This window comes from Haplochromis burtoni, unplaced genomic scaffold (assembly GCF_018398535.1).
Source record: "Haplochromis burtoni strain Fernald_Lab_line unplaced genomic scaffold, NCSU_Asbu1 Contig_782, whole genome shotgun sequence".
NCBI lineage: Eukaryota > Metazoa > Chordata > Actinopteri > Cichliformes > Cichlidae > Haplochromis > Haplochromis burtoni.
The window spans coordinates 118312-134419 of NW_024583143.1; the positions used below are offsets into that span (position 1 = coordinate 118312).

Consider the following 16108-nt stretch of genomic DNA (forward strand, 5'->3'; position numbering starts at 1 on the left):
ACTACCCTTAGCGTTGTTCTTTAACCCCCTTCTTCTTAGCAGTGTATCAAGCTCACCTTACTGTTGCAACTGGACGAGCCTTCTTAGCTATGGCTGCTGGAACACAGGCTTCCTCCTGACACTCTTTGACCAGAGTGTGTTTGATGCCAACACCAGCAGCCAGCCCACCTGCTGCCTTTGAGGATACAAGCAATACGCTGAAGAAACTGAAGTGGAATAGCTTGACATGAGATGCTGCACCAATGCTTTCATCACACTGTCTTGTATGTCAGTGTTTCAGTCTATTCTTACCATGTTATCCAGGAGCCCAGGGTACGTCTGCTTGGTGTGGGAGCGCCGTGCCAACCACATACAAACCTCCTGACTGTCACTGACAGTGTAGCCATTGATATGAACTCCATACCGCTTCACCCCAAAGAGACCTGCAGTGTAGCAGCATGGTCTGCTCATACAGCTCAAATACAGGTATAATATAAAAGCCTGAGACGGTGCTCCAAAACCTACTTGTAGCTGTTCTTTCCATCCACATCAAAGGGCAGTCTGAAAATCTGGGCATTACACTGTATTTCTGAAAGAACAGATGTTTTAGTGTTATAAGTGAGAACATGTAAGTTGATTTAACCTTGAACATTTTTTCACACCTTCCACCTATATTTAAGACAGTGAAACTATCTTGCTTTGCCCTTTTCATTCCACCTGCTTATAACCATTCAGAGAAGTAAACAACTGAACCCAAAGCCAAAATGTAATGCAATGCAATTTGGTTAGCATGGTGGTTAGGACTCTTGCCACACAGCAAGAAGCTGCTGGGTTTGACTCCACCATCTGGCGGGGCTTTTCTTTATGAAGTTTGCATGTTCTCCTTGTGTCTGCATGGGTTCTCTCCAGGTTCTCCGGCTTCTTCCACCAGTCAAAGTCATGCAGTTAGTGGGATTATTTAAATAGATACATTTACATAATCCTATAATCCCACACAACATCCAGCCCTTTATGGGCTGGATGTTGTGTGATTTTTTCCTACAGTCAAATCAAACTGATGCTTTTCTACTTGGTCTTAAATCCTCATAAGCAGGGTTTTTAATCAAATACTGCTAAGGCATTACCTGTGATAAATCTTGGAGCTAATTTGTCCAGCACATGTCCTTTAACATGCACTTTAATAAAATATGTGGGAGTGCTTTTTTTTTATTTGCAGGATATTGCAAAAAATTAGAAACATAATTTCTCAGAGTGATGTTGAAAAGCGTGTTCATGTTTATTAATTCTAGGCTGGACTATTACACTTTATTATTATCTGAGCAATCTAATCACTATATGTATGTGCATGTGTATATATATATATATATTTTTATTTTTTTTCATCAGGACCATCAAGGACTCAGTGGGGATGTGGCGTACACACTAGAGCCCAACTTCAAGCCAATATCACAAGTTAACATCAAGTGCGGGATCTACTGCTGTTCTGCATAGGCCTGAACCCCCTCAGTGACACCGTTAACAAGACTGGCTACAGATACTGGCTACAGAATGGAGCCGTTGCCACCTCCTCTACATGGATGACATTAAGCTGTATGCCAAGAGTGAACGTGACATTGATTCATTGATCCACCAGGATCTATCTACAGGAACGACATCGGAATGTTGTTAAGACTGGAGAAATGTAGTCTGATGATAACAATGGAAGGTAGCCAGAACTGACAGGATTGAACTACTAGAAGGCAACATTGCAGACATAGAGGACAGCTACAGGTATCTGGGGATCCCACAGGTAAATGGGAACCATGAAGAGGCCGCTAGGAAAGCTGCAACCACTGAGTACCTGCAGAGGGTCAGGCAAGTCCTGAGGAGTCAACTGAATGGTAAGAAAAAGATCCAGGCTATCAACACCTACGCCCTGCCCGTGATCAGGCACCCTGCTCGGTTAATAAGCTGGCCAAAGGAGCCACTGACATCAAGACCAGGAAACTTCTGACCATGCATGGAGGGTTTCACCCCAAGTCCAGCACCCTGAGGCTGTATGTTAAGCGTAGGGAAGGAGGCCGGGGGCTAGTGAGTGTCAGCACCACGGTCCAGGATGAGGCAACGAACATCCATGAATACATCAGGAAGAAGGGGGCCATCTTCCTGGCTCAGTGAATACCTCAGGCAGCAGAAACCCAAGAAAGTAAAGGAAGAGGAGAAACCATCATGGAAGGACAGGCCCCTGCACGGTATGTACCACTGGCAGATAGCGGAGGTGGCTGATATCTGCCTGTGGTACATACCGTGCAGAGGCCTGTCCCTCCATAATGGTGCCTCCTCTTTCTCTGCATTCTTGGGTTTCTGCTGCCTGAGGTATTCATTGAGCAAGTGAATGAAGGCTCTTAGGATCCTGTTGATCTTTTATAGTTCTAGGCATTCCAAGATCCAGGTGTGCGGCATTGAGCCACAGGCCTTCTTGTAATCAATCCAGACAGTGCATAAGTTGGTCAGCCTGGTCTTGCAGTCTCAGGCAACTGCTCTGTCTACCAATAGCTCGCGTTTGGCTCCTCCTCTTGCCAATCCCTTTCTGTGCCCCGCTATCGAGCTATGTGTCTGTTCGTCTTAGCTGCTATGATGCTTGACAGGAGTTTCCATGTGGTACTGAGGCAGGTTATTGGCCGGTAGATGGATGGAACCGGTTCCTTCTGGGGGTTCTTGAGGATCAGGACCGTCCGGCCTTCAGTTAACCATTCTGGGTGTCTCTCATCCACTAGCAGCTGGTTCATTTGTGCTGTCCAACTCTTCATACTGGAGACCTTTTCTGGGATGTCTGCCACTGTAATGGTTACTGGTCTCTGTTCAGGGAGGTTGCTGAGGTTTGCTCTTAGATCCACTAGCCACTGAGCATTGCTGTCATGTGTTGTGTCCTTCTCCCATATGCTCTTCCAGTATTGCTCAGTCTCTGTATACCTTGGATGGTTCTGCCTTCTGTCTCTCTGGTGTATCTCTCTGGTGTAGCCAACTGGCTGCTCTCGGGGGCTCTAAGTGTTAAAGCGGCTGGCCAAGGCTATCAGTCTTTCCTTGGTAATTTCCAAGGCCTCAGGTAGAGACAGCGTGCTGTACTTCTTAGGCACCTTCTTCATCGCACCATTTTGCAGCTCCTATAGTTGGCTAACTTTCCTCCGTGCTTCCTTGATCTTGGCCTTTAGCCTCCTTTTCCATGGACTGTACTGCTCCTTGTGGCTGTTCTACTTGTAGCCAAGCACCTCGTTGATCACTGCTGCCATGATGTAGATCAGCTGGTTAGTTTCGGTGATGGTTGCAGTAGGTATGGTCCATAGTGCTGCATTCACATCACCTAGTAGATCCTCAAAGGGTATTTTACGTAGTCTTGGTAATCGGCTACAGAGAGTCCAGGTTTCAAGCTTCGCAATGATCCTGTCTTTCAGGTCAGTTCCCAATCTCAGGTGGGCTGTTCTCCCCTTGCCGTTGCATGTGTGTGTGTATATAAAAAATAAAAATAAAAAAAAAATACTATTTTGCTATATCATATAGTACTCTGAAACTGAAGTGCATGATCCTGCTGTATAACCCATACAGCATGATAATGTTCTAATACACTTGCAAGTCATGACAAATGGTTTGCACTGCAGTTCTCATTGCCAAGGGTAGCACAACCAGTTCTTAGGTTTAGAGGACAAATGAACCTCTTTTCCACTAGTACCTACTCATCTTGAGTCAACTCAACTAGACTCAACTTGGATTAGGCTGTTTTCCAATATAACTGAATACCATACCAATATGTTCACACTGTGGGAGTTAGCTAGCTGGGAAAACCTCTTACCAGCTCACATCAAGAACATTTGTGTGGTAGCTATTACATCCTTGGAGACACAGCTTGTCCCTTGCAAGGCTTGTTCTTGAAACCATTTCATGACACTGGACATTTAAAAAAGAAAATCATTTGAGCATGGCTGGTTATTGATAATGCTTTCAGCAGACTGAAGGGAAGGTGCCGTTGCCTTCCTAGTCATGTCCCCACAAACGTACTCCTGTTTAATGTCACTATTAATTTTGACAATAAAGTTGTGTTCTGTCTCCATCTTTGTTTCTAAGTTTTATTTTTCCTGGTGACCAAGATTCAGTGATACAAATTAAATGTTAAAAGATACATTTAACTTGTTTGTGTTATGTTAAATCCTATTAAACACTAACAGAGTTATAGGAAATGCCGACACCAGTATGACACAGTTTCTTGATATACTGTTGCAGTAACTAAAGTGTGCAATATCTTCTGCATTGGCGCATCCAATAATATAGTGTTTTTTGTGATGACTTTACCTGGTGAAGAAGATTGTTTCTTTTGGTTACTTTTTATTACAAATGAGCTGTCATTGCACCAAAATTTCACTGATAATTGTTTGGTTCATACTTCTTTCCTACTGGTGTTGTAACAGACAACCCCCCCCCCAAAAAAAAAAAAAAAAAAAAAATCACATACACAATGGTCACTGAATTCTTTATTATAGTCAGCAGCAAAATCCAAACGATTTACAATGTGCAAAATGAAGGCTGAAAAGTTAAACTATATACATTTATTGCATTCATGATGTAAAAATACTGGTGACTGCCAGTGCTACCCCTCAGCCTCCTACTAGCCACACCTATGGTATTAATTTCAAAATCCTACATTTTTGAGTTATTGCTTTCACAAGATTTTCAGAAAACTTGACCTCTGACCTTTCAAGTCAAGGTCACTGAGATTTAAACCTGTCCCCGATTTTTAGTAGTTGCACCTATGGTTTCAATTTAAATGTCCTACGTGACTTCCTTCTTGAGTTATCACATTTACAAAATTAGGAGTCCATGCTGCACGCTCGCCAACAGGGTGACGACGATACCACATCAGCCTTTCATAGCTGAGGGGTAAAAATGTCACTCATGCTGGCAACTCATTGCCTGTACAAGCTCACCCAGCACAAAGAGGAATGCCTGGATGAAGGTAGCACTCTGTAATCTCCTTCCTCTGGAAGATGGCTTCTTGCTCCATTGCCTTACATCTCTCACTGAGAAGCAAATCGATTGTGCTGTTCATGGTGGGCCAGATTTAGGACACTGAGCATGCATCTCTTCAAGTACACTTGTCAGGTCCGGTTTGGTGTGGGTCCTCTTCCTCTTGCGAAAGGCAGAAATGGGAGATGGTTAATGAAAGCCAGTTTAAAAACAATATTGTGGAAATGCACTTGGAGCTAAAAAATATTTTGTTCTTGGAAGTGACTACTTGGAGTTAGAGTTGATAGTTAACCATCTAGGTTATTGTCTGCATATAGGAGACAATGGTATTACCTTTAAAATATTCTTGTGAGTTCAAAGTGAGCTTACCACCAATAGGATAATTAGCATAAAAGACGCATTAACCCATAAAGAACTCACCATCCTCATTATGGTTTCCAACAATGCTGTAGCCGAGTCAAGCCCAATCTTCCTCCTGTTACTTGCCGGTCAGTGCCTGCAGATGCAGTCCATTTGATTGAACCATTTCCAGTTGAACCACTCTGACTGTGGTGGTCCTTGATGGTCCTGCAATCGCTTTTATATTTGATAGGTTTTTGTTGAGATTGCTCTGGTACGTCCTCTGGTATCCCTGAGCAGCCATCAGCTCACAGATCTCCTGGTACACATTCTCATTTCAGGTTGTTCTGCCTGGTTCCTACTATCATCAGTCACCAAGACCAAATAAATATGCATATCATGATTGGTCTAAGGTATTGGTATTTGCGTAGACACTTCCCCAATTACAAAAATGGCAGGTTTGATTTTTGTGAAGGACTTGCTTTTATGTGACATTGAGTCAGTGGTTCCCAAACTTTTTTTTTTTCACTAGGCTCCTTTGTTTTACAAGAAAATCTTCGTACAGCCTCCTAAACTGCAGCCTATTTGTTGAATCAGAGGTTAGATCAATGAACTGTTCCTCCTTGGATGTGCTGAAGTCAGCAGGGGCTGTTCATCATATTTTCTGGTCTTTGGCTTGGAATGAAGTTAGTTTGGCGATGCTTCATCTTCTGCTTTGCATTTGCGTGGGAGCCCCCCCACAGCACTGAGTGATGTCACTGACTGGCAATCGGTGGAATGCAGTCTACCAATGTCACATTTTTGGATCGACTCTGCTCACTTGGAATCCCAACAGATACCGTATTTCCCGGACTACAGAGCGCACCTGAATATTAGCCGCACAAGCTAAAATCAGGGGAAAATCCTGTTTTGTACATACATTAGCCGCACCTGACTAAAAGCCGCAGGTGTTTCAATGTTGACTTATCATATGTAAGAGAATATGCACAAAGGGAATTGTCAGGAAAGAGATGGCTGTTTGGAGACACACCCCTTTTATTAATATTTTGAAAAACAAGTTATGGGTACATATTTGCATAACTTTTTAGGTATATGTACAAGTAGCGGTAATTACAAGTACGAAACATGTACTGTGCTTCATAAATGAGTAACAAATGTAGTACATAACAATAACCTACAGCACACCAGAAAAATAGATTCGGACTACCTTTTAGGCTCAGGTGCAGTGACACGGCTTTAACAAGAAGAAAAGTCAGTCATTCACCATCTTTCTCTTCTTCCTGCGCACTAAAACCACCAAAGTCCTCTTCTCCAGTGTCGGATACGAACAGGCTCAGGATGGCTTCGTCATCCACTCTCAGCTTCTCTCCTTCGTTGTCACTTTCAAAACCAAACAAATCCTCGTTGTCAGTGTCAGAGTCGAACACCCTCAGAAGGGCCGTGGCGGTGTCCTCCTCTCCATCATGCAGCAGTCCAGCCCTTCGAAATCCGTTGGTGATCGTGGATGTTTTCACACTTTTCCACGCTGTCAGAATCCAATGGTGGAGTTGGGCATAACTTGCTTTTTGCAAGTTTATCGCCGCTCATCATCCACGCCTCCAGCTGAACGCGTAGCGCTACTTTGAAGTTTGTTTTTCGCGCTACTTCGTACGGCACTACGTTGCCTGGCGGATGGACATGTGACCAACATACCACTCTTGAACCCCGATCCTTCCGCCAGGCAACGTAGTGCCGTACAACAGCAGAACAAACAAAACAAATCCGCTCATGGACAATCCATAGAAAAGCCGCACCTGACTAAAAGCCGCAGGGTTCAAAGCTTGTGCAAAAAGTAGCGGCTTATAGCCCGACAATTACGGTAGTAAAAAAGTACCTGGAATAAGGAACTACTACCTAATGGAAAACCCAAAAAACCGAGTCGAGCCAAGTGGAGCCAAGTAGGTACTAGTGGAACAGAAATATGACCCCCCCCCCCCCCCCCCACACACACACACACACACTTTCACTTAGGCCTAGGCACATAAAAACTAATGCTAAGAAAGGTGGCAAAAACGTTTTTAAAGCAGTGTTTATTGTAGGGCATAGGCCTAGAAATCAAAACACACTTTATAGCTGGAATTGGAGTCACAAAATTTGCTACGTGCTTGATTTATACATCTGTGGCATGTAAAATTTTAATTATTCTTAATTGTTTTGCTATAGAGATAACAAAACAATTAAGAATAATTAAAATACATGTAGTAGCTCATTTAATGTGAAAGGTTTTGCAAAGCCAAGTTGCCGTGTCCAGATAGTGCGGTCCAATACAAGACCCGGCCCCATATTTGCCCCAAGACCCGGACACACAAATAAAAAACTTTATATTGCAAAAGACAACTAACTAATTTCTGAATGGTATACAGAAATATTTCACTATAGTGCAAAATAAAGCATGTAAAACACAAGAAATTCTTAGTAACAAAATGAAGAAAATACTTTTTTTTTTTAATTCACTTTCATGTTGGATTTAGAAAACAGGACAAATTGTAGCACAAAACAGAGGACAGTGTAATCCACCCACAACGCTAAAGGTTTGTAGGAACCCTTCAGTTCCTACAAACACTACTTCCTCTACATTTGCGCGTACTTGAGTCTCAGATGTTGCAGTGAGGACACACTTGCAAACAATGTTCCCTCTAAGCTGCGCGCGTGCGCAATTGCGCACTGCTGACACGGTCTCTTCACACAAAAAATCTGCGTTCCGCACAAAAAAAAAATTAAAATTGAAACTTTAACAATTCTGTTTTGCAGTGTTAGTCAGTAAGTGACTGGCTGCGCCCGTGTAAGTGGGCTAAAGCAGTTAATTAAAAGTAGTAACATCAATGTAAATGCTGTAATTTGCTTATTTTAATAAACCATGTAACTTGGATGGATTCGATGCTGGCGTGACCACAGTGCACACGTCTGCTGTTGCTCACAGTGGTCCAAGGGACCGCTCAGGGAGTTTGTGTGTTCGCTCAGACACATGAAAAATTAGAGGGAACGTTGCTTGCAAAGTTGAAACGTTTTAGTAAATTCTGACTTTGGCACAGGGCTGGGGGTCAGGCTTAGTTTTACAACTCGTGATACAGTTGGCCACGGGTAAAGAGTATGTAATGCTTCCAGTGAAAAACCACACAAAGACACAATTGTATACGTTGACGTTTGACTTGCGCGCCTCACCTCATCTCTCCATCCTTTAAGGCAGGTTAAAGAGGGCTCCTTTCTGAGAGCTTGCAGTACATGACTCACAGCCTCGGATCTCTTTTCGTACGAGTCCAGGCCGTGGCAGAGGGTCACTGCACCCTGGTGTGGCGGACTGAACACGTCTGGATAGCGTGCTAAAAGCGAAGCTACGTGAGGAGGTATCCAGCCGACCTGGGCTCCTTCAATCTCAAAACGAAAGCAGCTTGAACGACACGAACCTGTGGAGAGAAAGTTAGACGTGGTTACTTATCAAACTGCCTTCATCCGTTTCATCCTTTCTCTTACTGTCACCCGCATACCTGGTAAATAAAAGTTATTCATTTTACGGAGGAGCTGGAGTATGTTTTCTGCCCAACAACAACTAGCCATTTTAAATGTCTTTAAATAACTGCACACACAACTCAGCTGCTAGCACTGTAGCCACTCTACTGCGCATGCCCACAATACAGCCGCTGTAGTGAGATTTCTCCCTGAGATCTGCTTGTCAGGCAGCACTTCCACTGACCCGCTGGGTAACGGGAAAAATGACGGCAACAAAAAGGTCACTGTAGTAAAGATTCTTATTTTATTTTATTTTTTTGCCCATTCACATCTCATCTCCATCATTTTATCATGAGGTCTCCCCCCCACTAGTGCTATGCGATGATATTGCAAATTTTGGTATTGATCCGATACAGGGCCTGTATATCAATACTGATAATGTAACTTAGAAAGGCAGCTTATTTCGAGGAGAGCAGCCATGATCTTCATACATTTGCAAATTTGCAAACACATTATAATGACTACTAAGTCACTGTTATTTCCACTTTCCACAATAATTAATTAACACAATAAACACACCTTTTAACCTTTAGTGTATTTTAAAACTTTTTTAAAAACTATTAACCTGGATTTTTAATGTGTCTGCCCTCAAAATACTTGGGGTCAGTTTCTCCTCTTTAAATGTGCTCTGTACATAAAATAGACTTGACAGTCAACACAATATATTTATATATTCCTTATGTGGTGAGAGCAGGAAGGTAGTTCCTGGAGGATGGTGGAATTGATACCATCTAATAGAAAACCTCTGGGACTTTATTTTTGGTCTATCCAACACCACCAGGTTACACCTCAGACTGTTTTGGAGCTCAGTGATTTCCTGGTCCATATGTGGGAGGAGACTCCAGGACTCCATTGGTTGTCTCAATAGGACCATGTCCTGATGTTGTTAGACATGCTTACAAACCACGTTGTTTGCCTATTGTTGTTTGTTATCAACATTATTCTAGCCTAATGATAATAAGCCCCAAATCTGCTAAGTCTTTGGTGATTGATGCACTTGCATGTTTTCAGGAACAAATTAATTTCATTTATGTTTGCTGATAACACCCATAAATGTCTTGTTTAATCTCTTACTTTAGAAAATTCTGAAACTTCTGTGCTGCTATGGCTGCTAGTGTGTGCTGCCAATTTCTATTGCAAGGCTCTGTGATCTGGCTTTGTTGCAAAATAAATAAATACATTTTAGAAAAGTAATAATCCTTTTGTTCTCATGCTTATAGCATTTAACTGTTTCCTTCTTATTATTAGCAAGAACAATTAGCTGTACAAAAACTTATTGAAACTTAGTAAATATAGAAACATGTAAAAAGTCTTGATAGCTTTCTTATTTTTTAATTGTAATGCTCCTAAGAGAGAAACTTGGGAATGGAGCAATCACTGAACAGAAAATACAACACACACACACACACACACACACACACACATGCACGCATAGGATAGGACAGCAAAGGAAGCCACAAAGAGTCTTTCAGCTGATCTCGCCAAACAGACTCTGTTAGGACAAGGATGAAGGGCATAACAAGACAAGGAATATAGGAAAGGTGGTGAGAGCACTGAAAGGAAGATATGAAGGGACAGTGCTTTTACAAAATTCAAAGGAAAACAGAGAAACGAGAAGCACAAGAAAGAACAGCAGAGAGGAGACAGTCATATCTGGACTTAGACTTGGACACACTGGTTTAAACAGAAAAATACCACACAGGAAAATGTGTCTGCAGTGGAGAACCATAGAACATGTTTTATTGCAATGCTGGAAATATGAGGGTATGCATAGACAACTGATCCAAAAACTGAAATCAAACTGGACCTTATTGATTTATTTATAAAGAACTGAAGACGTTCTTTATATACTGGCCTGATATAGCCAGTATATCAGGCTATATTTCATTTTTAAGACAGCCTAATTTGTTAGGTAGCTTCTGTTTTTTGTATTTTGTGGCATTTCAGCCTCCACACCAATGGAGGGCAGTAATGTACCATCTGGGAGCGCCAACCACTAAGAAAAATAACAAAGGAAGAAGAACTATACAGAAAACTATTCATGCTAGCTGGGTACGAGCAGGAAATCTTAATTGTATTTGTTTTTAAATTTAGGCTTCAAAAATAGAGCGACAGTTTTCTGTATGAAGACGAAAAGAGACGGATATCATCAGCTTTATATTTTGACAGTAATTTACTGGAATAGGTTCAGATTTACTAGATAGCATCCTTTCTGTCGGGACGACACCAACACACCGTTTTCAACATTACGTCCCAAGGCCAAGGTAAGCTTATTCAGCTCCCTCTATAATACTCTAATCTGCGGGAGCGTCGTTACATCCTGTTCGATCAGGCCAAGAAAGCAAACACGTTCAGTTCATTTCAATATGTTAGTTAGTTTGTTGCAAACAAATTCAAACCCCAACAATTTAATTCCGTCACACAACAGTGATGTCTCCTGTAGTTTTTCAGTGTTGACAAAGTACACAGTAGATGCTGTCAGTGTTTACTACAGCTAGCAGCCATTGAGCCCCCGTATACAGTTACGGACGCTCTGCAGTCATTCCCAGTATTACTGGAATAATTCTGCACATTCCCACCCTTCTCTGAACTATGGTGTGTTTTTGCTATAGTCAGGAGATCATTTATTCTAATTACTAAATCTTTTACAACATTATACAATCAGTAACATCTGTCCACCCCCTGCTGTCACCTGTCTGTAGGTGAGCTCCTCCGAGTCTTCATGGCTTCATCAGAGGTAAACATGCAGGAAATGAATGAGGTTGTGATCGTCACCTTACCGGAGTCGGGGAGCGAGGACCTCCCCTCTGTGGCAGAGGAGGATAAAGCAGTGCTGGTCACTGCAGAGTTGACCCCTCAGACCGGGTAACACATACTCACTGCACACATGGCCTTGTGGTCAAAATGTAAAATAAATGTGAAGGGGCAAATTTACTGAAAGATATAAGATGAGTAATAGTGAGATAGAAATGCAAAACTGCTATAAAGAGATACAGAGACACAAACAGGTCCAAAGATGAGCAAGATGTCGACAAAAACACAAAATAAAAATATGCAAAAGTGCACGCTACAAAGAAATGCAACAAACACAGAAATGTAAAATCACTCAACATGTACAAAAATGGAAAATAAATAAAATAAAATGACTGTCATACAAAGTGAGAGAGATACAACATTAAAAATAAACTCAAACAACTGTAATAAGATGCAGAATAGCTACATAAAGAACAGAAATACTGTAGGTGGACTGCCAACTCCACTTACTTGACAGTCATATATATACAAAATAACATATTGTACATGAAATCACATACAGCAGGTGTACTGATATGCAGAAGTTTGCTGTTTTTTCCCCTTCAGGGAGAATGTCCTCACAGTAGCACCAATGGAAGCAGAGGCCATCAGAGCAGATTCACTGGCAAAGGAAGACGCAGTCATTGGTAATTTGAACTGAACTTTTCTTTATTAGCTTCAGCTGGATTAATTTTTCTTGTTTTCCACTTTGTTTGCATAATTTTCTGTAAAGAATAAACTGCCTTGCCATTTTTCACTCTTCTGAATTTTTCAGAAGTAAATAAAAGAACGTGTAAGTGATGGTTTACTTTACAGTTTACTATGTGTCCTTATGAAGATGTTTGCATCTCTGTCTTTGCAGTGAAATTAAGTGAAGAGGTGGATGTGGAAGCTGACGTGTTCTACCCAATCACATGCGGAGACGTCAAAGCCACTCTGATCTGGAAGAAATTCGTCTGCCCTGGGATAAATGTGAAATGTGTCCAGGTACACAGTCATTTTTAAAGCACTTAGCTTGTCCTGAATCTACACTGACTTGTTTTTCTTTCCTCTCTGATCAGTTCAATGAGCAGCTCATCAGCCCAAAGGAGTTTGTGTGTTTAGCAGGGAAATCCACTCTGAAGGACTGGAAGAGAGCTATCCGACTCAATGGCACCATGCTCAGGTCTGGACTTGTTATTAATAGACGGTAACTGTAGTGGATACAAACCCCACTGTGCAGTATATTTTTCAACACAATGTAATTTGAGAGAATCCAGTACTTAATCTTTTCAGAGTGCTTGTGTGCAGGACTTCTTATAGCTGCCTTCATCAGACTTGATCGTGTTACATTGTGTGTTAGTTTGCGATCTCAAATCAGCCTTTTGTACTGTCGTCACCTCGCTGGGCGGGCGGGTGCCGTGGACACCTAAGTTTGTGAATGCAGTAATTCGAAAAGGAGGCGACGTTGGAGCTTCAAATTGACGGCATAGGTGATTTCACTAAAAATCGTGCACAGGTTTGAATCTCAACACACCCACTGGTCGGACATGTTGACGCTTACATATGAAAGGTCTAGCCAGGATCTGGCCTGATGGCTCGATTTCCCCCGATATTTAAAATCTTTCACACAAGTTAGCCATCATATGATTCCTTCCAGCGTGGGCTGTAATATGAGTCTGTCTCAGGTGTAATATGAGAGTATTTAGGTAAAATGAATGCTGCCTGTAATCATGTGACATCACTGAGCGGCTTAAACTTCCTCTCACTCTCATAACTGGGTTCAACCCATACAAAGGCTAAGTCTCTTTACTTCACTTTTAACATCATCATGTCTTCTGCAAAACTTTGACTTTATTGTTATTATTATTTTTATTATTATTATTAGACTTTATTTGAGGGCGCCTTTAAAAAGCCAAGGTCACCTTACAAAGAACAACATTAATAAAAGGAGCAATAGTCATTAAATACATAAAATAAGTCAAAATTGCAAAACAGAACTTGATAAAAGATAAAAATCAGCACTAACGCGAATGAGCCAGTTTGAACAGATGTGTTTGGAGCTGTGACTTGAATACAGGAAGAGAGTTTATATTTCTAATGGCTGGAGGCTCTGCTCCTCGGAGTGTTGAGACGTGAGGACAGAACAGTAAGATGAATAGCAGATGAGGATCTGAGAGGGCGGGAAACAGTGGTGATATGGAGCAGGTCACACAAATAGGAAGGAGCAGATTTATGGATACACTTGTACGTGAGAAGTAAGATTTTAAAGTTTATCCTTCTATGGGCAACCAGTGAAGCTGCTGAAGAACTCGGGTAATATGAGCTCTGAATGGAGTACGAGTTAGAAGTTGGAGTTTATGAAGGGACCTTTTAGGGAGACCAAATAGGAGGGAATTGCAGTAATCAGTACGGGACGTAATAAGACTATGGACAAGGATGGCAGCAGCATGGGTAGGAGGGAAGGGGCGGAGTCGGTTAATATTACGTACGTGGAAGTATGCAGACAGGGTTATGTAACTAATGTGAGGCTGGAATGAAAGAGTATTATCAAGTATGACACCCAAACTCTTAACCTGAGGGGAGGGAACGGTGGGAGAACGTTCAATGTTAATGGAAAAACTGTGGGATTTGGTTAAGATAGAGGCCGTGCCAATGAGTAAAACTTCAGTTTTATTACTGTTAAGTTTAAGAAAATTGGAGGAGAACCAGGATCTAATCTCGATAAGACAGTTTGAGAGGGAGGTAGGTGGGAGGGATGAATTGGGTTTAGAAGAAATGTAGAGCTGGGTGTCATCGACATAACAGGGAAAATGTATATTATATTTTCAGAATATATGTCCAAGAGGGAGCATGTAAATAATGAATAAAAGAGGCCCTAATACTGAACCCTGGGGCACACCAGCAGAAACAGGATAGAGACTTGAAGAGCGTGATTTCAATTGGATAAACTGAGTGCGGTCTGAGAGATACGAGGCTATCCAAGCAAGGGGTGGGGGGGTGTATGTGGGGATATTGTGAGAAATGGTATCAAACGCTGTCAAGAAGAATGAGGATATATAGGAGACCAGAATCAGCTGCCATCAGAAGGTCATTGGTAATCCAGAAGACAGGCTTTAACTAACACAGTGGGAAGAGGGTCAAGGTGACAGGTGAAGGATGTAGATTTTTTTAATAAGATTAGATACATCAGTTATGGAGGGAAGAGTAAAGCTTGAAAATAACTGTGAGGAAGACAGTGGGGGAAACAGGAAGTCTACTTCAGAGTCAGAAGCTCCTGCAGAGTTAAGTTGACGGTAGATATCTGAGAATTTACGAGTGAAAAAAGAGACAAGCCGGCTTGTTGTTCCCGACAGCAACCAGTAGAGGGCCTGGTGGTCTCACAGGTGCAATGCATTAAAAAAGAACTTTTTCATTCAAACTAGTAATTTAAAGTGCTTAAATTTACTTTTTTTGTGTGTGTATATTTTCTTCCTTCCCCTGTTTGCATTTAATTTATTCATAAACTTGTAGAGAATCCCACGCTCTCTGGTTATTTATTTATTTATTGTCTATACTTAAACTCTCCCCTAGATATTTTTTTTGGCCTTTGGTTTGCATTGTAACTTATTTTCAACATGTTTTGCGTCACGATGGCACTCTTCTGTCAGACATGATAGACAGTTACAGCAAATTGTGCCTAACAGCCTTTCATCATATTTAATTTCACAGGAAGATCATGGACTCTGGTGAACTGGACTTCTATCACCACACAAAGGTCTGCTCCAACACCTGCCGCAGTACTAAAATAGACCTGGTGGGAACTAAAGTGTCCATGAGCACTGATTCATCAGACGATGTGATTCCTGCCACGCCTTCATCAGCTGATTGTAAGTCCTTTTACAAAATGATTTGGTGCAAATCAAATACACTACATAAAAATAATGACTGTGATGAAGCAAAAATAAACACTTTTAAACAGTAAAAATTAACAGATTCTATACACTATACTGAAAACAAAAATAACTTTGCAGAGTCTTGGAGTGTGTTACATCTCCATGTGCAGGTTTGCAAACATGATGAGGTCAGAATCCTGAAGATTAATCAGTAATCTTTTGCATTAGCTTCACTTAATGTAATCCTGCCAACACAGATTTTAGGTTCGGCTCTGGCCCCATGTATGAGTGTGAGCACAGTTTTAAGAGCTTTTTAAAACCTTCATCCAGCAGTATAGTCACAGGCAAACAGAAAACCAATGGCACCATGCTCAGGTCTGGACTTGTTATTAATACACAGTAACTGTAGTGGATACAAACCCCACTGTGCAGTATATTTTTCAACACAATGTAATTTGAGAGAATCCAGTATTTAACCTTTTCAGAGTGCTTGTGTGCAGGACTTCTTATCAGACTTGATCGTGTTACATTGTGCGTTAGTTTGCGATCTCAAATCAGCCTTTTGTACTGTCGTCACCTCGCTGGGCGGGCGGGTGCCGTGG

The 16108-nt window shown here is 41.6% G+C and overlaps 2 protein-coding genes across 2 annotated transcripts in view; one reads left to right on the top strand and one right to left on the bottom strand.

Moving 5' to 3' along the window:
• Positions 1-56: 56 nt before the first annotated feature.
• On the bottom strand, positions 57-8991 carry LOC102297297 (nudix hydrolase 20, chloroplastic; the record flags this gene model as incomplete). The annotated part of the gene is given in 5 exon segments (XM_005950415.3): positions 57-175; positions 292-422; positions 505-568; positions 8515-8756; positions 8838-8991. Coding segments are annotated over 5 exon segments (626 nt in total), but the record flags the coding sequence as incomplete, so codon positions are not given.
• A 1856-nt stretch (positions 8992-10847) lies between these two features.
• gmeb2 (glucocorticoid modulatory element binding protein 2) overlaps positions 10848-16108 on the top strand; it is an 8083-nt gene continuing 2822 nt past the window's right edge. Inside the window, exons 1-6 of the mRNA XM_005950413.3 lie at positions 10848-11123; positions 11562-11724; positions 12220-12299; positions 12515-12639; positions 12714-12817; positions 15343-15500. Coding sequence (XP_005950475.1) covers positions 11582-11724; positions 12220-12299; positions 12515-12639; positions 12714-12817; positions 15343-15500 — 610 coding nt within the window. The 5' untranslated portion in view covers positions 10848-11123; positions 11562-11581. The remainder of the gene's footprint in view (positions 11124-11561; positions 11725-12219; positions 12300-12514; positions 12640-12713; positions 12818-15342; positions 15501-16108) is intronic.